The sequence below is a fragment of the Pan troglodytes genome, chromosome 10 (genome assembly GCF_028858775.2).
Source record: "Pan troglodytes isolate AG18354 chromosome 10, NHGRI_mPanTro3-v2.0_pri, whole genome shotgun sequence".
Taxonomy (NCBI): Eukaryota; Metazoa; Chordata; class Mammalia; order Primates; family Hominidae; genus Pan; species Pan troglodytes.
In genome coordinates this window covers 21,802,140-21,827,608 of record NC_072408.2, presented here as the reverse complement: position 1 = coordinate 21,827,608, position 25,469 = coordinate 21,802,140, and the positions used below count along the sequence as shown (strand labels likewise).

The following is a 25,469-nucleotide window of genomic DNA, read 5'->3' as shown; positions in this document are numbered from 1 at the left end:
TTAAAGTATATATATATATATATATACTTTATATATATATATATACTTTATATATATATATAAAGTTAAGGATTTCGTTTCAATGTGCAGCTAAAACTTAAGCACTAATAGTCAATTGTAGCTGTGTTTTCCTAAAGCCCTTTGACCTTTATTTTCCACTTCACAAAGTTTGTTACATATATGATGTATTGCCCTCTTTCTCTTTTCCCTCTTCCCAGTGATGCATCACAAATTATTGCATTTTTATTGGGTGAGGCCCAGCTAATCTCTCTGTTTATAGCTCTGACCTTTCTGGGTGCAAACACAAAGTGAACTTTGGTTTATCTCCTGCCATAATGTAGCTGCTAATTACTGGCAAGCAGGCTGTGTTCCACGGCCCATGTGACCAGTTGGGCATGACCAGAGAGAAGCGTGGGGAAGAGTGGGCTGAGGGACTCCACTAGAGGCTGTCCATCTGGATTCCCTGCCTCCCTAGAAGCCCAACAGAGCAAAGCAAGTGGGCACAAGGAGTATGGTTCTAACGTGATTGGGGTCATGAAGACGTTGCTGTTGGACTTGGCTTTGTGGTCACTGCTCTTCCAGCCCGGGTGGCTGTCCTTGACTTCCAAGGTGAGTCAGAACTGCCACAATGGCAGCTATGAAATCAGCGTCCTGATGATGGACAACTCAGCCTTTGCAGAGCCCCTGAAAAACTTGGAAGATGCGGTGAATGAGGGGCTGGAAATAGTGAGAGGACGTCTGCAAAATGCTGGTAAGAAAATGTTAATAGAATCTTCTTCCACTCTGTTACTACCTCTGGGAAGAAAATGTTAATAGAATCTTCCTCCACTCTGTTACTACCTCTGGGAAGAAAATGTTAATAGAATCTTCCTCCACTCTGTTACTACCTCTGGGAAGAAAATGTTAATAGAACCTTCCTCCACTCTGTTACTACCTCTGGGGACAAAATGTTGCTAAGCAAAGACCTTGTGTTCTTTGATCATACAACTTTCTCTAAGGACTGTCCCTAAACCCCTTTCTATTTCATGACAGTAGCTCCTTAGAGAGAAGAATTTGAACCCTATTATGCTGTGCTCACTCACACTTCACCTTGCTCTGGGACTAGCCCTGACTCAGGAAATGTAAAATGTTCACGGCAGTGAAACGTCCAAGTTAAAACTGGGTTTAGGCCAGATGTGGTGGCTCATGTCTGTAATCTCAGCAATTTAGGAGGCCAAGGAAGGAGGGACACTGAGCCCGGGAGTTCAAGACCAGCCTGGGCAACATAGCAAGACTCCATCTCTTCAAAAAGAAAATAAATAAAAATAAACTCAGTTTATTGCCCAGTTCCAGGAAGGCATTATGTTTCCTTCTGTACTCAGAGGTAAGATTTGGTCTAGACCTAAGATTTCACAGGGATACTAATCAAGAAGATGAATTAAAACAGTCAATTTCACATAGACACCAAATCTTTCTCTGGGCCTTTTATCCAGAGAAAGACATTTGTCTCTGGCCTGTTCACTCTTTTTTTTTTTTTTTGAGATGGAGTCTCACTCTGTCACCCAGGCTGGAGTGCAGTGGCATGATCTCGGCTCACTGCAAGCTCTGCCTCCCAGGTTCACGCCATTCTCCTGCCTCAGCCTCCCGAGTAGCTGGGACTACAGGTGCCCACCACCACGCCCGGCTAATTTTTTGTATTTTTAGTAGAGAGGGGGTGGTCTGTTCACTCTTTACATTTCCTGTGGCTGTGATTACTAGACATAGTTAATATAAAACATTTGCAATCAAATTCATTGTTGCAGTTCTTCATTGTACCTTTTAGTTATAAAAATAAATTTTATAACATTACATGAAATGTGTAAAATAAAGGGGGAAAAAAAGCAGCCATGATTCCCAGCCACCTGGATGTTTCCAGTCTGTTTTCATGTGCTTCTTAGCTTCCTGTTTTTAAGAACGTGGTTGGTGATCACTATGGCATAGAAACAGTTTTGGATCCTTCTGGTTCACTTCACATTATTGCACAAGTGACTTTCCTAGAGCGTCATGGCCTTTCTAGTCATCATGTGAATTGATATATAATATCCACCAGATATTATAATATCCAGTATGTATCATATCCACTGGATATAAATTACCTAATTTGGGGGATATATATGATAAGATATATATAAAATAATTCTCTGATGTAGGATATTTCATTTGTTTTAAATTTCTCATTACTATTTTCATAATACTTCAATGAACATTTTCATTTTCTGCATTCCCTGAGATTAGATTACCAGAAATAGACTTATTGAGTCAATGAGTATTTAATGCATCTTAATGGTTATTTGTGGTTTTAAGGATGGTATGTCTTAATTTTCTCTATTTAAAATTCTGTGGAAGTAGGGCAGCTGTTCAGATATGAATAATAAGTTACTTCTGTGCACACACAACATCTCTCCAATTCTGAAACTAGATTCACACATAAGTGAACGGATTTGATCTAGAGCCATAATGGAACAAGGAGGTTATTTAGTAAAATCCCCTTATTTACCGAGGCAGTGTGGCACAATGGAAAGAACACTTGATTTGTCCTTTGAGGACCTGGATTGGGATCCCTGCCCCAAAGTTTTCTCTCTCTGTGATCCTGGGTTAGTCTCCCTGAGCCTTGGTTTCTTCAGTTAGTAAGTACCTGTCATGGGGTAGCTAAGTTCTAGGTACTTCAATTACATCACCTCTTTAATCACCATAGCTCTGTGAGGTTAGCGTGGTTGACACTGGTTTCATAGCAGGGGTTTAACAACTTTGCTAAGGTCATATAGGTTGTCTGTTTGCAGTGAAATTCATACGCACATCTGTCTGATCCCAGGGAGTACATGGGTCACTCTTTGGAATCCATTGTAATATCTTTACCCAGTGTGAACTAAGTTTCTAATTAAAACAAGGCAGTGGAACATTATGGTTAGAAGCAGATATTTGGAACCTGACAGATCTTGATTTATTTTCCAGCCAGACCATTCACAACAGGTATGACCTTAAGCAGCTAGTTAAATTTTCGGAACCTCAGTTCCCACACCTATAAATTAGAATAAGTGGTAGTTACCCCATATGAATAGCATATGGATTCAATCAGAAAACTCATATAAAGTACCTCCTTCACTGACTGAAACATAGTAAGAACTCAATAAATGGTAGTTGTTGCTGTTGTTGTTATTGACATTAATGTAGTTGTTCTTATTGTTTCTGTGCTGTTGCTACTGCTAGAACACATTACCAAGCACCTAAAATAATTAAATAGTATGTTAGTTAGAGCCTTGGTCCCTGATGCATACAATCTGAATTTGAATTCCTGCTCCATTATTTACAGTTGAGTGACATTAGGTGAGTTATTTATCATCTCCGAGTTTCACTCAAGTCATTTGTAAAATACAGTTATTAGTGGGCAGGTTGTTAAATGGATCATTTAAGTGGAGAGCTCTATGGAGATGAAGGAATAAGCTGTGATGCCCAGACTTTTACATTTGTTAGTGCATTTTGTTGGATGAATATGCATGCATAGTAAACACAAAAGGTACAGGTTTTTGGGGAAGAGACAGCTCATGTTCTAAACATGTTGAGCATCATTATTTGGGAAAAATTATAAGGCAATATATCTCAGGGTTACATTGAGGAAAAGTAAAAGTTCAAGCGTTATATGTGATGTTCAAAGGGAAATGATCAATTTTTTTTTTAGGAATCAGGAAAGCTTTGAGGGTCTTGAAGAACATTCAGGATCTAGTGGGAAAGAACATGAAAAAAAGAGATTCCTTCGACTTCATGACATCACCTCCCTGAGGCTGTATGGTTCCAAGGCTAATCACATGACCCATACCCTGTTTGTGCTCCCTCGTGCTGAGCTGGTCCCACTCCTAGACCCTAGCACCAAGGTTTTAGCTTCATGTTGGTCCACGTTGGTCCAACCCCATCCTTAAACCCTCAGGTAGGAAGAGAGAGTTCTGAGCTCGCCCCATATTGTTCAGCTTTCCATCCATCCTCCCAGGAATGAGATATCATTGTGGGGTAGAGAGTGCCGGTAGGAAAGGATGAAAAGTAGCATGGGGGAAATGGCTTATTTTAAAAGTAAACCTTTGATTTGAAGTTATGTCATTGTCTGAAAAATGTTTAGTATTTTCTAGAAAAATCACTTGAGTTCTGGAGTGATAAAAGGGAAGACATTACCCCCACCAAATTAAAAATAAGAGAAAGCAGTATACATAAAAGTAAAATATTGAGAGGCAGCATATTATACTACGCTCCATAGAAGCCATTCTCAAATATTTTGGTATTAGGACCTCTTTATTTATTTATTTATTTGGGACAGAGTATCGTTCTTGTTGCCCAGGCTGGAGTGCAATGGCATGATCTCAGTTCACCACAACCTCCGCCTCCCAGGTTCAAGCGATTCTCCTGCCTCAGCCTCCCAAGTAGCTGGGATTACAGGCATGCATCACCACATCCAGCTAATGTTTTGTATTTTTAGTAGAGACGGGGTTTCTTCATGTTGGTCAGGCTGATCTCGAACTCCTGACCTCAGGTGATCTGCCCGCCTCGGCCTCCCAAAGTGCTGGGATTACAGGCGTGAGCCACCGCACCTGGCCTAGGACCTCTTTAAACTCTTTAAAATTATTGAGGGTGCTGAAGAGTTATGTTTATGTGGCTACATATATCAGTATTGATTGTATTGAAAACTAAACTGAGAAACATTTTAAACATTTTTTATAAATTCATCAAAAATAACAAATAAATATCTGTTAGCATAAATAATATTTTTATTAAAGAAAACCTATATTTCTCAAGCCAAAAAAGAAAAAAAACAAAGCGAGTGAGAAGACTGGTTTACACTTTTGCAAATGTCTTTAATGTCAAGCTTAATGGAAGATAGCTATATTCTCATATTGGCTTCTACATTCAATCTGTTGCAATAATATATGTGATATAGCCTCTGGAGAACTTATCATATGCTCATGAGAGAAGGAGAGTAGAAAAAAATAAGGAATGTCTTAGTATAATTATAAAAATGACTTTGACCTCATGGATCCCCTGAAAGGGACTAAAGGGTACCTCAGTGGCTCATACTTTGAGAACTGCTGTTCTACAGCATATCAAAGTTCTAGAATTAGACTTCCCTAGGTTCAAATCCCTGCGCTACTACTTGCAAGCTGTGTAGCCTTAAACAAGTTAATCTACCTCTCCAGACCTCCATTTTCTCATGTTTAAATGAGGATGACAAAATATTACCTTGAAGGATTCAGAGAGGATTAAGTGAAATAATACCTGTAAAAAATCACAGCCCAAAGCTAGGCATATAGTGAAAGAGATCATCTGGCTCTATTCTATTAACAAGTGGATGAGGAACTGGGGCCCAGTAGGGAAGTCACTTGTCTGAGGTCACACTCAACAGATGTTGGTTCCCTTTTTCCCAGGCACTGTGCCAGGGTTTCTACTTGAGTTTAGCTGTGTCAGTCATGGGCTGCCTGGAGCATTGGATTTTTAAGTGTCATTTTCACTGTCCTTCATGGTGGTAGGACAGAACAAAGCCCTCATAGAGACAGGAGGTCAAGAGAGAGGAGCTGCAAGTGTGGCCATCTTCGTGTGACTGTGTGCTGCCCTCCACGTCACTTTCTGACTCCTCTTGCAGTGTTCCAAGACCCTCTCCAACCCTATTTTCTACAGTTCCTCACACGCCCTCTCCCATTCCCCCAGGTCCACTGTAGCCTCATTCATTCTGTTCTCCTGGTTTCAAATTCTCTATATCCTTTCTATTGTCATGAAAATTAAATAAAAGGCATATGGGGCTTAGTACTGAAGCTGACTCATGGTTACACTCAATTAAGTGTGAACTGCTATTAAACCCATCACTCCCCACTTCTCTTCCATTAGATATCTCTGACTGGTCTAATTACATTGAAGTCTCCTATTTGGCTAGTCCTACCAAAGTACTGACATCTCTCAATCAGCTCTCTTACTGAATAAAGTATCAGTGTTTTCGAACTTAAAAAAGCAAAGTTGGTAGACATCTCTCAAGTGGCTGTAGAAGTGCAAAGACTCCTCCATTCTTTGAAAGAACAAGTCTCTACCTTTAAAAACATTCTTATTTGTTCAGAAGAACAACTTCTATTATAGACATGCTTTGCTCTTTTAAAGGTGCTATTAAAAATTATCCCATTTTACAAACTTGGTTTTAACCTTATTTTACATGCGAGAAACTAAGTGAGAGAAATTAAAATGGCTTGTACAAGAACACATAAGAAATCACTCATAATGCCGGACTGTGGACTGAGGTTTCCAGACTCCCTCTAGACTTGGCAAACTTAAGAACATCCCTGCAGCCGGGCACAGTGGCTCACCCCTGTAATCCCAGCACTTTGGGAGGCCGAGGTGGGCGGATCATGAGGTCAGGAGATCGAGACCATCCTGGCTAACACGATGAAACCCTGTCTCTACTAAAACTACAAAAAATTAGCCGGGTATGGTGGTGGGCACCTGTAGTCCCAGCTACTCAGGAGGCTGAGGCAGGAGAATGGCGTGAACATGGGAGGTGGAGCTTGCAGTGAGCCGAGATCGTGCCACTGCACTCCAGCCTGAGCAACAGTGCAGACTCTGTCTCAAAGAAGAAAAAGAAAAAAAAAAGAACATCCCTGCTTAGGAATCAGACATTTGTCCTGATTATTTTTTACTGGAAGGAACCAAAATGTAATAGATTGTGGTCAAATGGTTCTGCTATTCCCTTCTAAAACGTGGTGCCTAGCAGTCCCCAGGGATATCGCCAGCAAGACCCTTGCTTTCATCTAAATATGGGAGTTCTCCATTATACAAAGACCTCAAGCCAGGATGAACATAATTCACTTTGGCTTTGGGAGTAGCCCATAGAGGAAATGCCTAACACCAGGAGTGGTGTTCTGGTCAGTAAGGCCAGCCATCCTTGTGACCAAACAGATATTTTGAAGAGAAACTTGTTTTCAATTCTTGTATTGCTTTCTAAGAGGAGAAATGTGTGAGTCAGAGTGAAATCCAAACAAAACTCTCATCTAATTTAGGACACTAATGAACACATTTTTGTTTTCTTTATCCTTGATTAGAAACATTTTAAAGTAAGAGGATGTATTTTAAAGACAAAGGGGTTTTCTGGCAATTTTGTAATGTTACACAATCTCCTTCCCTGTCTACTAAGAAAGAAAACAGAATTCTGCAGCACCTTCTTTAGGAAAAATAGATGATAATTAGACTGTTAACCGTTTTCATTTCATGTGAGAAGTGTGGGTACAGCTGCAGGGAACTTCCTGAGGGTATGCAGGTATTTTTCTCATAGACTATTTACTCAGTATCTTGAATGCTCCAGGAGAGACAGGGTCTAAAAATTGTAATACAGCAAGATTCATTGAGAACAAACAATCATACCCATTGATAAACTTTGGATTTAACATTTTGGTGCATCACTAAGCTGGTAAAAGGCCATTCCCTCATGCGTGAGTTTTCACTTGAGATATCAGAAATGTACAATTGGTTTGGGATGAGATAATCAGAGCTTCAATTTCAGATCCCACTATTTACTGCATATGGGACTCTGGTAAGACAAACTCAATAAAGCTTTTGTCTCAGGCTTTGATTTCTAGAAAACTGACCAAGACACCCCTTTTGAGCAAGAATGATAAATCTGAGCCACAGATGTGACAGCTTTTTATCAATAAGAATGATTGCATTAATAACTATTTCTGATGGGTGTGTTTCAACTGCTTAGAGTCCTCTCTATCTAGAAGTGTGACAGGCATCTCACACCTGACATGTCCACCTCCATCACCACACACTCCACATTAGCAAACCTGCTCCACCCACACTCTTTCTCATCTTGGTCAATAGGAGTTCCCTTCACCCCCTTGCTCAGGCCAAAAATATTGGCTTATTCTGAGTCCTCTTTTCTCATACTTCATATTGCATTTATCAATTTCCTACCTTCAAAATACATCCTAAATGCAAGCATTTTTCTCTACTTTTGCTCCAACTACTGTAGTCCAATCTAACCTAGGTTATGAATCGTGTCTTCACTAGTCTCCCTGCATTTGTTTCTGTTCCCCACAATCTATTCTCTGCATCAGGATCCAGAGATATCCTTTAAAAATAATAGTCAGACAATATCATTTCTCTGCTCAAAGTCCTCCAAAACATCTTATCCTGGAATAAATTGAAAGCACTTACTAACGTCCACATGGTCATGCACGGTGTGGCCTCACTCTGACCTCACATCTCACCCATACTACCTCTCACTTACTCTGTCAGGACTACGCTGGCCTCCCTGTTCTTCCTGAAATGCCAAGAAGGGTCCTGCCTGGGATTTTTGCCCTTGCTGTTCCCTCTGACCAGAGAAACCATGTGTTGCATGGCTCAGTCTTCACACAGGTCCCAGCTCCCACTAGGGCTTCCATGACCACCCTATCAGAAATGCATTATTCTGTGTAACGCACAAAGAAAATGTAAGCCTACTGAAAGGGGGACCTTTTGTTCAATGCTGTATCATGAGCGCAAAGAAGAGCGCCTGACACATAGCAGGAACTTAATAACTGTTTGTTGACTGGATGGATAAAGATCAGAGACCAAGGAAGACTGCAGCCTCCTGCAAGTTGGCAGCAAATAGCACCTGGGGACCATGAAAGAACAGGTTATCATAATGTCTGTGTCTTTGCTTCCCAACACTCTCCAGTCCATACAGGAGACCTGCTGCATCTAGGGTTGTGAAAAGATGAAGAGGGCAGTGAACACAATGAAAATGTTCTAAAACTGGACCGTGTGGATGGTTGCACAACTATATATATATTTACTAAAAGTCATTGAATCGTAAACTCAACATGGATGATTTTTATGATAGATAAATTATACCTCAATAAAACTGTTGAGAGAGAGAGAGAAACAGAGATGAAAAGATACAGAGAGACAGAGACACACAGAGGAAAAAAGTGACCAGGAGTAAAACAAGGGCTCAGGATGTAAATATTCCTAGGCCTGAAAATGGATATCCATTTTTTCCCAGAATCAATCTCATGGCTGCTATAAATTACTGAAAAATAACACTAGTGTTCTATTTTCCCTCATCTCTGGGCGACAGGCCTAAATGTGACTGTGAATGCTACTTTCATGTATTCGGATGGTCTGATTCATAACTCAGGCGACTGCCGGAGTAGCACCTGTGAAGGCCTCGACCTACTCAGGAAAATTTCAGTAAGTATTTGCTTTTGTGGATGCAGCTCATGGCCTCTGGGCACAGGATAATCCCAGTGTGAAATGTAGGCACATGACCATGAAGCAGCTCTCCCATCATCTCTAGCCACATAGCTGAATGAGTGGCCGAGTAGCAGGCAGGAGACTCTGGCTTTACCCCTACAGATTACCTAAATGACAGGGGCCCTCCATGAATCCAGAAAAGTGAGGAAAGCCTTGGCTATGTACTGTGTGTATACACTTTCATTTGTAAGGAGAGGAATTCTTTTGTTTTAAATTGTTTTTAAAATTTTGTTTTGTTTTGTTTTTTGGGTGTTCGTTTGTTTGTTTTTTGAGACAGGGTCTCCCTCTGTTGCCCAGGCTGGAGTGCAGTGGCATAATCATGGCTCACTGCAGGTTGAGCTCCTGGGCTCAGGTGATTGTCCCATCTCAGCCTCCCAAGTAGCTGGGACTACAGGCATGTGCTACCATGCTCAGCAAATTTCTTATATTATTTGTAGAGACAGGGTTTCACCACGGTGCTCAGGCTGGTCTCAAACTCCTGAGCTTAAGTGATCTGCCCCCGTTGGCCTCCCAAAGTGCTGGAATTACAGGCATGAGCCACTGCGCCCAGCCAGTTTTTAAGTTTCTTTATTTAAATGTTAGTATAAACTGGTTTGCCTTTGTGTCCCTCAAGAAATACCTGAGAAATCATGTTTAAAAACATATTTCAAGGCCCCACACCAGAAATCTGTTTCAAATCATCACCATATATCAGATAATAGTTAATTGCTTAAGCGTTGAATCTGCCACCTAACTTAAAGTAGTAACTTCAATGTCAAAGGATGAAAATGGGAAGAGGGAGATTCTTGCCTAGTTCCTCCTCCTAATCCCCAAACCCCAATCCCAACCAGAGCTTTAAGGAAATAAAGAGGGTTAAAAGCTCTCTAGAGACAAGCAGATGTGCAATGCACCCCCTTAATACAGAAACTAAAGAAAAGGCTGTCTGAGCAGCAGAGCACTGGGAGTAGAGCCACGGCTCTAAACTTTAATCAATAACATCACACCAACCAGGCAGGCCACACTCCCATCAGGAACAATGGCAACCACAGCAGTGATTCTCAATCTTGGGAAGGTAAGGTGTGCACAAGCATAGTTCAATAAACTCCACATCACAATTTCAGAAATATATGCTGCTTTTCTCTGCCTCTACAGAGAGAAGTATAACCTGGCTCTCCAAAACCAGGGATGAGATGGTCCCAACCAGATTCCCCTTAAGAAACAGGAGAAAATAAGATCAATAATCACCCAATCAATTGCATAGCATTTTACTCACTTCAGCCCTGTTTTATAGTTCTCTCTACAACTGAAACTTGCCCTCTCCCTTCAAAGCACCTCCAAATCTCATCTCACCACTATCTGGCCTACAGACACTACTAATGCTACAGCCTCCCAGTCCCTCTTCTGCCTCTTCCCATCCTGCATTGAGAAGGAAGCCAGGTTCACCTCCAGTCAGCTCACCTTTGTAAAATACCTTTCCTCCCTGTAGTGTGTTTTCCCTCTCGAACCTCTCCATGCCTCAGTTGATCCTTGTCCAGACCAAGGCACCCTATGCTGCTCTGAGTTTGAGAATCTTGGGAGGCCCCACTTTCTAAACCTCTGGGAGCCTTCCCCTTGCTACTTCTTTCCTGTCCACTGAGTTCTAGGTGGACTGAGTTCTAGGAGTTCTTAGTTCTAGGAATTCATTGTTGTTTTCTCTCCTGCAGAATGCACAACGGATGGGCTGTGTCCTCATAGGGCCCTCATGTACATACTCCACCTTCCAGATGTAGTAAGTAATACTACTGTGAACTGAAGTCAGGACATGATATTGCAACTTAAAGGACTCATCAAACAACAGTCTAGTCAAGGCAACACAATCAGAGGTGTTGAGGTCTAGTATTTTGCCATCTCCCCATAACTGTCATTCTCTTATCCAGGTAACTTCCCTTGCTCAGCATGGAGTGAATGTCTGTAGCCATTCAGGTTGAGTCATTAACATCTGACCTTGAGAGAAAACATGGTATGGGTAAAAAGTCAGAGTTTTGAGAGAAAGCAGGAAAGACAGTGAAATTGGATAATTTGAGGCGTTTAATAAATAAAATACTCACAAAAGTATGGGTAGAGGGTTGGGAAACACAAAAGAAAGTGCAACACCCCAGGGTACTAGTAGGGTTCTGTTCTATCCTGTAGGTCTGGTAAAAGTGGGGAAAATAACAATATATTTAGTTCATGTTATTTGAGAATTATATAAATGACATGTTAAAGTCCTTTGTACAGTGCCCTTACTATCTTAGAACAAAGCTCTCAGTATATTCTAGAATGAATATATTTTTCTGGCTCTGGGAAAATCACCCTCATCTCTTCCATTCATTTTACACAATGTAATTATCACCAAAAAATACTTTGTTCTGCTAATTACACCTTCCCTAATCAAAATCCTGCTCAAGTTCCTTTTTTGTACCTGTTCAGTCTGACCCTGAATCAAGAATCACGCTTCATCGACACAGAGAAAACTGTGCAGAATATCACTTGCAATGGATTTTGGAGGGTAAACATTAGACCTCTGAAAATTCTGTTGCAAAGTTTGCTTTTGTCACCTCACACCCACCATTACAAACAGCCTCAGATGCTGAGGCTCACTGAGCACTTTTTCAGCTTCTCTTCCATACCAAAATGCGGACAGATCCAGAATCTTACTCTTCCTTGTATTTGTTCCCAACTGTCATCTAACCTGATCACTTACTAATATTGCTACAGAGTATGCTCAAAAGCAAAGGAGGATTGGAAAAATTGATTCACCATTTATGAAGACCTTCTACGTGCAAAGAAGCATTTTAGCTGTGGCAGAGTAGAGAGAATTAAGTAAAACACAGCCCCTGTCCACCCAAATAGAGAAGGTGACAAGGACTCTCCTGACCAATACAAGGCACAGTGAGATCAATGCCATCAGGGAAATGGAAACAGGAAACTGCAGAGGGCAGGGATCAGTGGCACCGGCCTGTAATGCCAGGGCTTTGGGAGGCCGAAGCAGGAGGATCCCTTGAGCCCAGGAGTTTGAGACTAGCCTAGGCAACATAGTGAGACTCTGCTCTCCAGAAAGTTTAAAAATAAAAAAATTAGCCAGGTGTAGTCATGCACGGCTGTAGTCCCAGCAATGTGGGAGGCCAAGATGGGAGGATCACTTGAACCGAGGAGGTCAAGGCTCCAGTGATCCAGGATCACACCACTGCACTCCAGCCTGAGTGTCAGAGTGAGATCCTATTAAAAAGAGAGAAAGAGAGAAAGAAAAGGAAAGAAAGGAAAGGAAAGGAAAGGGAAGGAAGGAAGGAAGGAAGGGAGGGAGGGAGGGAGGGAGGGAGGGAGGGAAAGAAAGAAAGAAAGAGAGAGAGGAGAAAAAGAAAGAGGAAGGGAGAGAGAAGAGAAAAGAAAAGAGAAGCTATAGAGTGCACAGAAGGGAAGGGTCACCTCTGCTTGAGGGGACTAAGCTTCAATGGAGGAAAAAAAACTTATGAAGGAGATGCGATTGTTTGCATGTTGAAGAATGGGTAAAATTTTAATGAGTAGAGAGATGAGGAGATGAGCTTTCTAGCCAGGCAGAGGGAGAGAAGTACGTGTAAAAGCAAACAAGCAGGGAAATGAAGAACTCTGTATTAACCAGAGTTCAGGAAATGCATAGGGGAATAATAGAGATAAGACTAGGAAAATTAAGTAGGACCATATTTGGAAGTTCATGGGAGGAAAGTCCAGGTGAAGGAAGTTGCATTTAATGAGACTCACATCAGAAATCACTAAGGTTTTAAGCTTGGGAATGCCATGAGAAGCAGCCAACTTTCAGAAGAATGATTGACCACAGTGTATAGGAAAGACACAGGCAGACTGATGACAGGAAAGTCAGCAGAGAAGGAGGGCCTGGATTAGCAAGAAGGAAGTGGACATAGAAAGGGAGGATAACTGCAAAGATATTTGAAGGTAGAATCAATCAATGGTATGATGCTGGGGTGAGAGATGGAAAGTAGTCAAAGAAGCCTTTGCAATCTCAAAACACTAAAATAAATGAAAAAATCTCAAAACACTAAAATAAATGAAAAACAGTTTGGAGGAACAGAAATGAAAGAGAATTCTGACTGTGAACATTGTAGTTTGAGATGCAAGCAGGAAGCCCACTAAAACCTTTTGATGGAGCACTGAAGATGTAAGGGGATGCTGTTTTCCTTCCTTCATTAAATACATACTAAGCATCTACATACAAGCCTAGATGACTGGAGATACCGAGGTGAACAAGCTGGGGAGAAGGCAATGCATGGCAAAGTGTAGATGGCATCTTTTTGGCTTTACAACAATTATGGTGGCTGTGGTGGTCCATCCTTTTTCTTAGCCCGACTTCCCCTGTATCCCAGCCCAGATATCATGATGACTCACTTTAGAATAAATCGAAGTAACCAAGCCACATATTCACAAAATTGCTTAGAGTGTGCTTAGAACATAGCATGTGCTCAATAAATGTTTTTAAGCTTAGCTGTATGAGAAAGACACCTATATACATGAGAAACCTGCTTTAATGACCCGATTTCATTCTTACCATTTATACATACATGCTGAAACAGGTTAAAGAGGGATCTTATTTGTGCTACTTAAGTTAATACTGATAATGGCTTTTTTCCTCAACCTCTTGACATAGCCTTGACACAGAATTGAGCTACCCCATGATCTCAGCTGGAAGTTTTGGATTGTCATGTGACTATAAAGAAACCTTAACCAGGCTGATGTCTCCAGCTAGAAAGTTGATGTACTTCTTGGTTAACTTTTGGAAAACCAATGATCTGCCCTTCAAAACTTATTCCTGGAGCACTTCGTATGTTTACAAGAATGGTACAGAAACTGAGGACTGTTTCTGGTAAGCAGGATCATTAATATTTCACTAGCACTTGCCATGGAGAGAAGCCATAGGATCATGCAGGCCACCTAGTTATTACCAGATGCACCTTCCACTGGTAACAGCATTGGGTATAGACATCAGTTCACTTTCTCACACAGAAATAAAAGCAAACGGGACTAAGTAAATATAGAGTTGTAAAAATAATCAGTATAGTTTGCATCTGCAACACTCTTTACTGTTTTGAAAGTACGTTCACATCAGTTTTATTGATTTCCTGCAGTACGTTATCTGAAGAAAATAAAACAAGTAATAGGATCCCTATTTTATAGATAAGGAAAATGAAAGCCAGGAGTTAATGTTTTCACATTCCTGTGTAAGAAACAATACCAGAGAACATGTATCTTGCCTATACCTACAATTAGTTAGAAAAAATGATCTCACATTTCTTCAGAGGAACTAGAGGTAGAGGAGAAACAGGAATAATGGGTATTGTATTAATAATAGTTTGTTTTCATACTGCTATAAAGAACTGCTCGAGACTGGGTAACTTATAAAGGAAAGAGGTTTAATTGACTCACAGTTTCGCATAGCTGGGGAGGCCCCAGGAAACTTACAATCATGGCAGAAGGCGAAGGACAAGCAAGGCACTTTCTTCAAAAGGTGGCAGGAAGGAAAAGTGCTAAGCAAAAAGGGAAGAGCCCCTTATAAAACCATCAGATCTCATGAGAACTTACTCACTATCATGAGAACAGCATGGGGGAAACCACCCCCATGGTTCAATTACCTCCACCTGGTCTCTCCCTTGACACGTGGGGATTATTGGGATTATGGGGATAACAATTCAAGATGATATTTGGGTGGGGACACAAAGCCTAACCATATCAGGTATCATTACTAAAATAAAATGGAAAGATTCATTCAACTCCAACAAAGGTGGTAGAGGAAATCTTCTGGCTGGGTTGCTGCCTGTACTTCCAGGATGCTGCTTAATTCTGCATTCTTTCTCCATCTAAGTAAGCAAAAGACTAAGATGGGATACCACCAGGGATGCACGTCTAGGGACCCACAGGAATCAACCCACAGTATCTAATGTGAGGTTTAAACAGAAGCAGAAAATTATTCCTATCAACTCTGAATTTTTGTACTGTAGATTCAAGGGTTTCAACTTATCTATAATGGGACTAGTTTATAGAGCAGAGTAGAACCCTCTTCCTGCAAGCAGCCAGAAACCATCACAAATGACTCACCAAATGTCAGATATCATGACAACTCACTTTAAATCAAAGTAACCAAGCCACATATTCACAAAATTGCTTAGAGTGTGTTTAGAACATACACTGTGATTATGGGGATAACAATTTACATGTACACATGAAGATCCCTAAAAGTTCCCCCATCCTTTCACTAATTTAGATCTTACAATCTAAACTGGTGGTATCATGGTGTGTGCTGTCAATTGTGTTAATAGCAGAAATGAATTTTAGATGAACAAATCCCAGGACAGATCTGCAAATAAGAAGTGAAAGGCATGAAAGGCCATGAGGGAAGTAAGCTGTTTTAGTTTCTCTTTTTCCTATTCCAGGTACCTTAATGCTCTGGAGGCTAGCGTTTCCTATTTCTCCCACGAACTCGGCTTTAAGGTGGTGTTAAGACAAGATAAGGAGTTTCAGGATATCTTAATGGACCACAACAGGAAAAGCAATGGTAATAAGACATGAAGATAATTGTTTTTTGCTAACTTCTTCTTTATGACTACCACCTCCTTATAAGTCATTTCAACAAATCCTCCACTGCAGAGCTATCATCCTTACTCATACATATTTTGTATATTTTGGGAGATCTATAATTGCATGCAACTTCATTATATTGTTCCTTTCATTGACTGAAAACCTTATCCTCTGAGAGAAAATACCTAAGTATTATTGAGTAATTATATTAACATAATAACGATAATGCTAAAATCCGGCTTTTATAAACTCAAATGATATTATGACCCACCCTCAGCAGACTCTTTTTTTAAATTCACCTCAATCCAACATATTATTGGATTTGTGACCAATCTTCACACATTCTGAGCCCCAGTCCTCCTGGTGACCAAGAGGATGAATTTATTGATTACATAGCTTCATGCAAAATTACAACGTAAGCAAAGATTATCTCACTTTCCTATTCCTTCTGTATCTCACCTGCCCAGTGATCTACCAGCTAGAGACCAAGTAGGAAAGCCTAATTGGATATAAAATTATCCTCAGATAAATGACCACACATTGGGTACAGCGTACACTGCCTGGGAGATGGGTGCACCAAAATTTTAGAAATCACCACTAAAGAACTTATTCATGTAACCAAACACCACCTGTTCCCGCAAAAATCTATTCAAATAAAAAAAAGTCATCCTCACTAAGATATTAGGGGATTTGTTGCACTTTCCACAGAATTCTCTTGACAAACAAGAATGTATCAGGGGCAAAGGAATCCATTGTGAGAATTTTCTACAAGGAAAGATACTTGCTTGGTGGATTTCCTGATATTCAAATCATCATTTATTGCCATTATCAAGCATTTGTTATATTAATGGCCTACCAGTTGCAAAAACATTAACCAAGATATGGTGGGAAAGAAATATATAAGTATTTATGTCCCTAAAGAGTTTACAATTCAACAGGGCAGCATAATGGCACAGCATCTAAAAAGATCTAATGAAGTCCCCCCCAACTCCTCTCACTCATAAAACTGCATTCAGGATAGCTAGCAGAAATTAGTGGTAGACTTCAGACTGGACTCTGGCATTGGAGTTACTAAGATGAAGTTTTGAGTTAAGAGGCTACAGATAAAGCCCAAGTTGCTTAGGGAGACTTTATAAATTCTTCTCAGTTCTCACTTTTATAATATCTTTTTCAACCACTTTTACAAATGGTGAGGTATACTTCACTTATCTATGACAATATATTCTGTAATTACTCCAGCCTGGCATAACGGAATAAGCACTGAACTTGACTGTCAGAGCTGTCTTTGTCATCTACTAGTTCTTTGACCCTTTGACGTCTTGGCTTCAGCCTCCTTAAATCTATAAAATTAAAAGAATGATGGACGAGATGATTTTTTTTAAAAAAGATCCCATTCAGCTCTATTCTGACTCTATAATTGTAAATGAAAAAAAAAAGGAAGGAGGAATTTAAGGAATTGGAGTTTATCTTTAAAAAATTTAACATTAACATACTGGATTCAAATTCAGGCAACTGGTTCCCTGCCTGTTTGTCTGTAGACTGTCATATATTTCTCTCCTTGTCTTACCTTCTCCTCCAGTGATTATTATGTGTGGTGGTCCAGAGTTCCTCTACAAGCTGAAGGGTGACCGAGCAGTGGCTGAAGACATTGTCATTATTCTAGTGGATCTTTTCAAGTAGGTATAACATTTGGAAAAACCCTCCTCCTTTCAAAAAGGAAGTATTCCAAGGATTTCCAGAGGCACATTCTCTTTTCTCTTGCTTTGTACAACCCCTTATGGGGTTAAGTATGATGATAATATTTGAACTCTGTCACACTGTCATTCTTATTTAGCTAATTGTGGCTTTAGCAGAGATGCATTCCTTTGACACCTTCACCATTTGTAAATATAAAAGGTTTATTATAGCCCCATTGAACCCACATGTCCATTTATGACTGAGGCCTGCTCAGTCAACATAGAATCCTGGCTGGCTATGGTCACTCACACCTGTAATCCCAGCATTTTGGGAGACCCAGGCAAGAGGATTGCTTGAGTCCAGGAGTTTCAGACTAGCCTGGGCAACACAGTGAGACCCCATCTCTATTAAAAGAAAAAAAAAAGAAAGAAAGGAAAAACATACGATCCTGACCTCTAGCCTGATTTTAAAGTCTTTGTCCAGAAAATGATAAATCAACTAAAGACTCAATAATATTGTTCCTGGTAATGTCAGCCCCATTTTTTTCCTTCAGTTGCTAATGGCCTTTGGTCCTAGATTACTTTTCCTTCAACCACCTCTGATAAGCTTGAAGTTTCAGTTGTATGAGTCTGATATACACAATTATTCCTCACCCTCTGTGGCGTAGTCACTAGGTGGTGATCTTTTCCTCCACATTTCTCTGAGCCAAAGAGAAAAAATGCTGGGGCGTAGAGAGCACCTTTGATCACATCCCATCTTTTTTTTAATCGCTAATTATCTGAAATGGTTGGAGACCCCACTGACAAGCTGTGCCAAGGTAATATTTGAGTCAAGTTAGGCTTGAAGAAGGTGTCACTGCCATGCCCATGCCCCTTGCCCCCAGAAGCCAGATCACGTGACTTCACTTATCTGACTGGGCCATTAATCATTACCTGTCTGTATTCAGACAAGAGGCTGCTACTGTCTAGATCTTTCCCATATTTGCCTGATCATTTCACCCACACTAACGATACTTCTCACAGCATGAATGGAAATGAAGTATAGGAACTGCAGGCCTGTTTGATGGCTACACGTTCATGAAGGTAATTTAATTAACCAACTAGACTCTTAACTACAGAAGTACAGGAAAGAGGGCAGAGTTACCGATATTTCACTCCAAGAACCTCATTGATTTCAATAGCTGCTTTGCCCCTGGAAGGAGTCCTTACTGTAGCCAGGTTGGTATAATTTTACTTTCAGAAATCCTCAATAAACCACCAAAGTGCTGGCATTCCTTTGTCACTATTCCCAAAGGACACCTGGCTATGTTTTGGAAAGCTCATGAGACTAAATTAGACATAATGTGTTCACATTCTAATTCTGACACTTCTGGTTGTTTTGACTCTTGGATATTTTTAGCATGTTAAGATTAAATCTTCTCATTTGTAAAATGAGAATTAAAATGTCCTCTTCATAAGGGTACTTCTAGGATTAATGTGATAATAGGAGTAAAATATCCAATACAGTTCTCAGCACATAGTAGATGTGTTCAAATATTAAATATGCTGGGCACAGCAGTGCATGCCTGTTGTCCCAGCTGCTCGGGAAGCTGAGGTGGGAGGATAGCTTGAATCTAGGAGTTCAAGACCAGCCTAGGTAATGTAGCAAGACCTTGTCTCCTAAAAAAAGTTTTTAAATAAAAACATTAAATAATGGTCAGCCTAATTGCAGCAGTTCAAACATACCAGATTATTTTCAAACCTCCAAATAATAGGAAGCTTAGAAACCACAGCATTTGAGGCCGGGTGTGGTGGCTCACACCTGTAATCCCAGCACTTTGGGAGGCCAAGACAGGCGGATCACCTGAGGTTAGGAGTTCAAGACCTGCCTGGCCAACATGCTGAAAACCTGTCTCTACTAAAAATACAAAAAAAAAAAAAAAAATAGCTGGGCGTGGTGGTGGGCGCCTGTAATCCCAGCTACTCAGGAGGCTGAGGCAGGAGAATTGCTTGAACCTGGGAGGCGGAGGTTACAGTGAGCCGAGATCATGCCATTGCACTCCAGCCTGGGCAATGAGAGTGAAACTCCGTCTAAAAATAAAATAAAACAAAATAAAAATAAAAGTAAAAATAAAAATAAACCATAGCATTTGCAGAGCAATCTTAGACAGTACTGAGAGTCTACAATGTGCCAGGCATTGTCTAGGAGTTGAGGATACAAGAATCAATAAGCTAATGTTCCACATATCAAGAAGCTTACCATGTTAGAGAAGATGTTTAGTCTTTTTATGCTTATGTTTCACCATCTAAAACATAAGTTTAGTGATAAAATTTCTCTCTACCATGTCTCAGTATCTCTAAATTGTTAAAAGCATTTAAAGAAAAGAAAGTTTCTACCTATAAACCAAGCCTTAAAAGCAAGCATGAGCTCACATGTCCATAGCCCCCCCAAATCTCAAAGAAATCAAGAAATATCTGTATTCTGATTTTCTTTTCCTTTTGTGTATGTTAACCACAATTGCTTAAATTCTCTTATTTAATCTAACAAGCACAGAAGAAAACAATTCTATCTGGGGAAAGTAGAAAGTTTTGCAGATTAATGAAAAAAATGTTTTAAACTATTTTCAAGGACGATGGGATAGTTTGTGTGAACTGTAGAAGATGCATCTCTATTTTTCCTAATTTTCATGAGGAACCTGTGCTTTTTATTACAGTGACCAGTACTTTGAGGACAATGTCACAGCCCCTGACTATATGAAAAATGTCCTTGTTCTGACGCTGTCTCCTGGGAATTCCCTTCTAAATAGCTCTTTCTCCAGGAATCTATCACCAGTAAGCTATTATTTTATGTTATAGTATAAATTATATATTATTATTTTGTCAAGGGTAAGATAATTTTTCTCCATTTAGGACCCAAATTCTAAAATGAGCAATTATTTTTACTCGCTCTAATTCATTCAACAAATGTTAACTGAAACCAACTACATGTACAGCATTTTGAAACAGCAGGATCCCTATCAAAGCTCTTACCTATAGGTCACTCTGCTAGACTATAGAACAGTCCAACAGTGGACACATCCGCAACATTGGCATGAAAGTAACAATATGGAAAGACAGGAAGAAGTCCTGCAATTGAGGGTCAATCTTACACTTAAAAGAGGTAGAAATTAAATAATGTAAAATACAGCAAGGGTTACTGGAAAGTTCCCTACATCCTAAAGCAAAATTTTCCTGTCACTGATATTAAAATCCTACCTTTAGAAATGTATATTCCTAGGTTAAGACATTGTCTTCCATTATAATTAAGTTGACCATTGTCCAAATTTGCCCAGGAGAGTTTTGGTGTATTCCTGTTATTCCACTATGCCATCTGGTTTAGCATTTGTGCAGAAAAAAGAGCCTCCATTTGGACACTAAATCATGGCCACCTTATTATAATGCAGGGCTCCTGATTCTAATAGTATATTGGGCTTTGTCAGTCCCTGTACTTTCATATGATTAAATCTATTAGATGCATTCTGCCCACAAAGACAAACCATTGAGAGCAGGCTGGGATGGGAGGAGGAGGAAGAGGCAATGCTGATGACCTTAAACAACTTTGGGATGGCAAGTCAAGGGCCAGGCCCAAAAAGCTGCAAAGAAAGATGGATACCTCTGGGGTGTCACAGTTTTGCCCAGCTAGAAGTTCTAAGTCCTCTCATTTACAACCGTGCCAAAATTAGGGACTGCATCCTCTTTTGGAGCTGGGTGTTAACTGGATTCTTTTCACCTCATGAAATGTTTTCAGCAAAAGAAACTGAAACCAATGAAAGTTTTATTTTTCCAGCAAATATAATTCTAAGTGTAATATCTGGATATTACTTGACCGTCTTCATGGTTCTAGCAAAAATACGATTCTTTGCAAATGGGCAGTCCAACATGCCGGAGGTAATAGAACCCACTTGGTCTCAGTTCAGCAAGGGCTTTTAATTCATCACTCAGCCCTGTGAAGGTCACCATTCTCCAACTGCTGAGGCACAGCAGTTCTGACCCTCTCCATTATTTTTCCCAGGACAGGCATTTGGGGCATGAAGTAATACCCAATCAGAACTCTATTCAAAGCAATTTCAGTGGCATCATCCAATCAAAACTGCTCATGTTCCATTCAGAATACTTAAATGCAGGGATTGTTTTTGGTTTTTGATTTTTGGGTTTCTCTTTTGCATTTTAATAAAAACAATCAACTAGAAGCTAACATTATTTCTATATAAAATCTTATAAGAATTATGAAAATGCTTCATGTTGCCTTTCCTGGTTGCATTTGTGTGTTTTTCATCATGGGAATGAAGTATAACTGCTTATAGTTGCTTCCCTCATTTTATTGATTCCAAGACAAGACAGAATTGTGACATGGGATCATAAAGAACACTGACCCAAGGAAGAGTTTTTTTTCTTTCTTTCTTTCTTTCTTTTTTCTTTTTTTTTTTTTTTTTTTTTTTGAGATGGAGTCTCACTCTGTCACTCAGGCTGGAGTGCAGTGGAATCTTGGCTCACTTCAACCTCCACCTCCTGGGTTCAAGTGATTCTCCTGCCTCAGCCTCCTGAGTAGCTGGAATTACAGGCATGTGCCACCACAGCAGGCTAATTTTTTGTATTTTTATAGAGATGGGGTTTCTGCATGTTGGCCAGGCTGGTCTCAAACTCCTGAACTCAGGTGCTCCGCCCGCCTCAGCCTCCCAAAATGCTGGGTTTACAGACATGATCCACCTCACCCAGCCTCCAAGGAAGAGTTTTCTAAAAGTCTCCTTTAATAACATCCCTTCAATTCCCCTGATATCCCTTTAACTTTCCAGTTACCCTGCTGATCCCAACAACCTTTTGTTCTAGGCTCAAGACAAGATTCTTTTTTGAAGGACCCGTTTTAATATTTTCCTTTTTTATTTAGACAAAACGAGACTTTGCTCTTGCCTATTTGAATGGAATCCTGCTCTTTGGACATATGCTGAAGATATTTCTTGAAAATGAAGAAAATATTACCACCCCCAAATTTGCTCATGCTTTCAGGAATCTCACTTTTGAAGGTACTGGTCTACTAAGAGCAAATAACCCCAAGATGAAGAAATATGGGCTTTCTGAGTGGATTTGGGGCAACAAAGAAGGTTTAGCAATAGATGATTCCACAGCTAAATCCCTTCGAACTCAACTGGATGCAAACATCATTACATAAACTTTGAGGGTGCTATTATTGATAACTGAACTCCGGTTTATGCTTCAGTCTTTTAGAATCTTTGGATGTCACAGAAAAGGGCAGGCAGCGCAGGTTCTGTACTTATGAAAAAACTCATCATAAGGCATTTTGAGCAGTAATGTCCTGACTGTGCTTGGAGACTAACAAGAGGATAAATATTTGCAGTTTGATTTGGGTCCTTCCATATCTCCTTTTCTATCCTTCAAGGATCTGGGACCCTGTGTTAAAACCTTTAGCTATCAAAACTCCACAAAATAATACCCTCCAAAACAACACGAACCTCCTGAACTGCATGGATCAATGTTGCCCTTTCCTACAAGCCCCTAGTGAAACTCCCGTCTTTCATTTCCCAGATCTCATCCTGAGACTATGAAGAAATTTTCCTCTAAATGTAATGTATACTAAGTCAAAGATAAATGATAGTGGCCTTTTCTAACTTGCCTCAGAGTCTTACTCTATGAAACCTTTGTTTTACTGCAGTGTAAGTGACTTTCTCTGTAGGCTTCGGAGGGCAGCAGATGCCCAGCATTAGGACTGAGGGCTGCACCAGGGGCTATGGTGTATGACAATGGCAGGAAGAGATCACTTCTGCTTCACTGAAGATGCAGGGAGGGAGACACAGTAATTTGTTGGTCATCCCATGTGTCCCAAGTTCTACCAGGCACTTTATATGCATTCTTAATTTCCTCACTTCCATGACCACGGTTGAGCATTTTAATGGATTAGCACAGGCTTAACATTTGGCTTAACATTTAACTAGGAAACAAACAAATGTTTGTTCCCGCCACCTACCAGCCGTACGACCCTTAATATCTCTGACTAAATAAATTATTTCTCACCAATATAACGGAGATAATAATAGTTTCTATATCATGATATTCCAGGAAGAATAATATGATAATGCATATAAATCACTTAGCACAGAGCCTGGTATATTGTAAACAGGAAATAAATGTTCACTGTTATGTCGAAACATGTGAAGTTACTAATTTGATCACTTTTTTACCTAGTTTTATCTTATATTGCTATTTAATAGATGACAAAACTGAAACTCAGAAAACTTAAGTAATTTTATTCAATGTCTTCAGCAAACGAGTGACAGTGAAAAAATTTTGATCTTCCTACAAGCTATGTTAAGATTGTGCAGTGACCCTATACACTATGCTAGGAGTTCAGGAAATATTCTTAGCAAAAATGTATCACTAATAATCGAGGGACTTATTGACTCATTACATTTAGTGCCACCCTAAATGCAATGAAAAGGTTTTTTGTTTTTTCTAAATAAATACATCTCCCATAAAAATGCCCTCCAGAGATCTCTGGGCCAAGAAGCCAATCCAGGTGCCATCTGATTAGACTATTAATGTCAACAATGTTTTCAGTGAATTTGAAACAGAGCTATTTGAACCCATTTTACATTCTCTGTCATGATTCAACTTATCTGTCAGGCAAAAATCAAGAATGGCCTCTAACATACTCTGATCTTGCCCTAGGGTATGATGGTCCAGTGACCTTGGATGACTGGGGGGACGTTGACAGTACCATGGTGCTTCTGTATACCTCTGTGGACACCAAGAAAGTATGTCTCACTGCTTATCAGAAAATTCAGGGTGCTGTGACTGGGTGAGGAGGGGTAACTTGGAAGAGGAGCACTAGCAAAAGAATTAGAGAAATTATGTTTAGGATCTGAAGACAGTTCATTTCAACTTCACAGTTATGCCCCACTTAGGGTAGTATTCCTTAAGCATTTTGACCCATAAAACTTCTTACTCAGAATATCCACTGTATTTACTATTAATATATCTATACCTCTATATCTATATCCATATAGATAGGTATAGATATTTTAAATATCCACCCAGAATAAATTACATAATATAACAAAAAGACTATTGATGGGATACCAATGAGAGGATCACAAGTCTTTCCTAAGAATTGTTTACTCATTTTCACAACTAAAGATTTCAATGAAATATTCCCTGTTATCTCCATTTGAACTCTCAGGAAAATCATTAAATGTGTAAACCTGAGCCCCACATAAACAGCCCTGTAATGCTATGCTTTTATTCGTATTATATTCACTTTTTTTTCCTCACCAAATAGTAGGTTCTTTAAAGAAAATAAGTGGTCTACTCACCTCTCCATCTTTTCAGTGCATAGCTTCTTATCTGGCACACCACTGACGGCTGGTCAGCATTTAATCACAAACAAACAAACAAACAAAAACAAAAAAACACCTGTCTTCATGTCATCCAATGTTGTATCCATCCAAACTATAAAAGCCACTGTTCCAGCCAACCAAGTGGTCAGTAAAAAGGTTTATATAGGAGGTCAGGTCCTGACATAACATAAAATTTATTCATTTTTTTTTCATTTTCCAATGTGAGTGTTATGACAGTCTAAGTCATATACTAAATGTGTACATCAACCCAGCTTTGTAAAAGATATCTGCAATGGAAAATGTGAAAAGCTAGAGAAAAGATGTCCAGGTTGAGAAAGCTAAACTAGAAATTTGCTAGCAGCATTCCATAAATGTAATTCGTAGTTTCTAGATACTATATTGAACCTTCAATATAATGTTATGTTTCGCATACATTCTGTAAGAATACCTTAACATAAGATCCCATCAATACTTCAGTTACTAATAGCGATTACAAAGGTACTTGCATTCCTCTCTGAGTTATTTGCGTCTGGGATGATGCCCATGATCTTCACAGAGAGAGGCAGAAATGTGTGAGATCTAATGTCAGTCT

General features: G+C 39.8%; 1 protein-coding gene across 1 annotated transcript in view; it reads left to right on the top strand.

Moving 5' to 3' along the window:
* Positions 1-462: 462 nt before the first annotated feature.
* The window catches only part of GUCY2C (guanylate cyclase 2C), an 84,578-nt gene continuing 59,571 nt past the window's right edge, over positions 463-25,469 (top strand). The window contains exons 1-9 of the mRNA XM_528746.8: positions 463-751; positions 9,098-9,210; positions 10,956-11,020; positions 13,910-14,125; positions 15,690-15,811; positions 17,414-17,510; positions 20,204-20,321; positions 22,414-22,549; positions 24,210-24,295. Of these exons, the coding sequence (XP_528746.2) occupies positions 535-751; positions 9,098-9,210; positions 10,956-11,020; positions 13,910-14,125; positions 15,690-15,811; positions 17,414-17,510; positions 20,204-20,321; positions 22,414-22,549; positions 24,210-24,295 (1,170 nt within the window). The 5' untranslated portion in view covers positions 463-534. The remainder of the gene's footprint in view (positions 752-9,097; positions 9,211-10,955; positions 11,021-13,909; positions 14,126-15,689; positions 15,812-17,413; positions 17,511-20,203; positions 20,322-22,413; positions 22,550-24,209; positions 24,296-25,469) is intronic.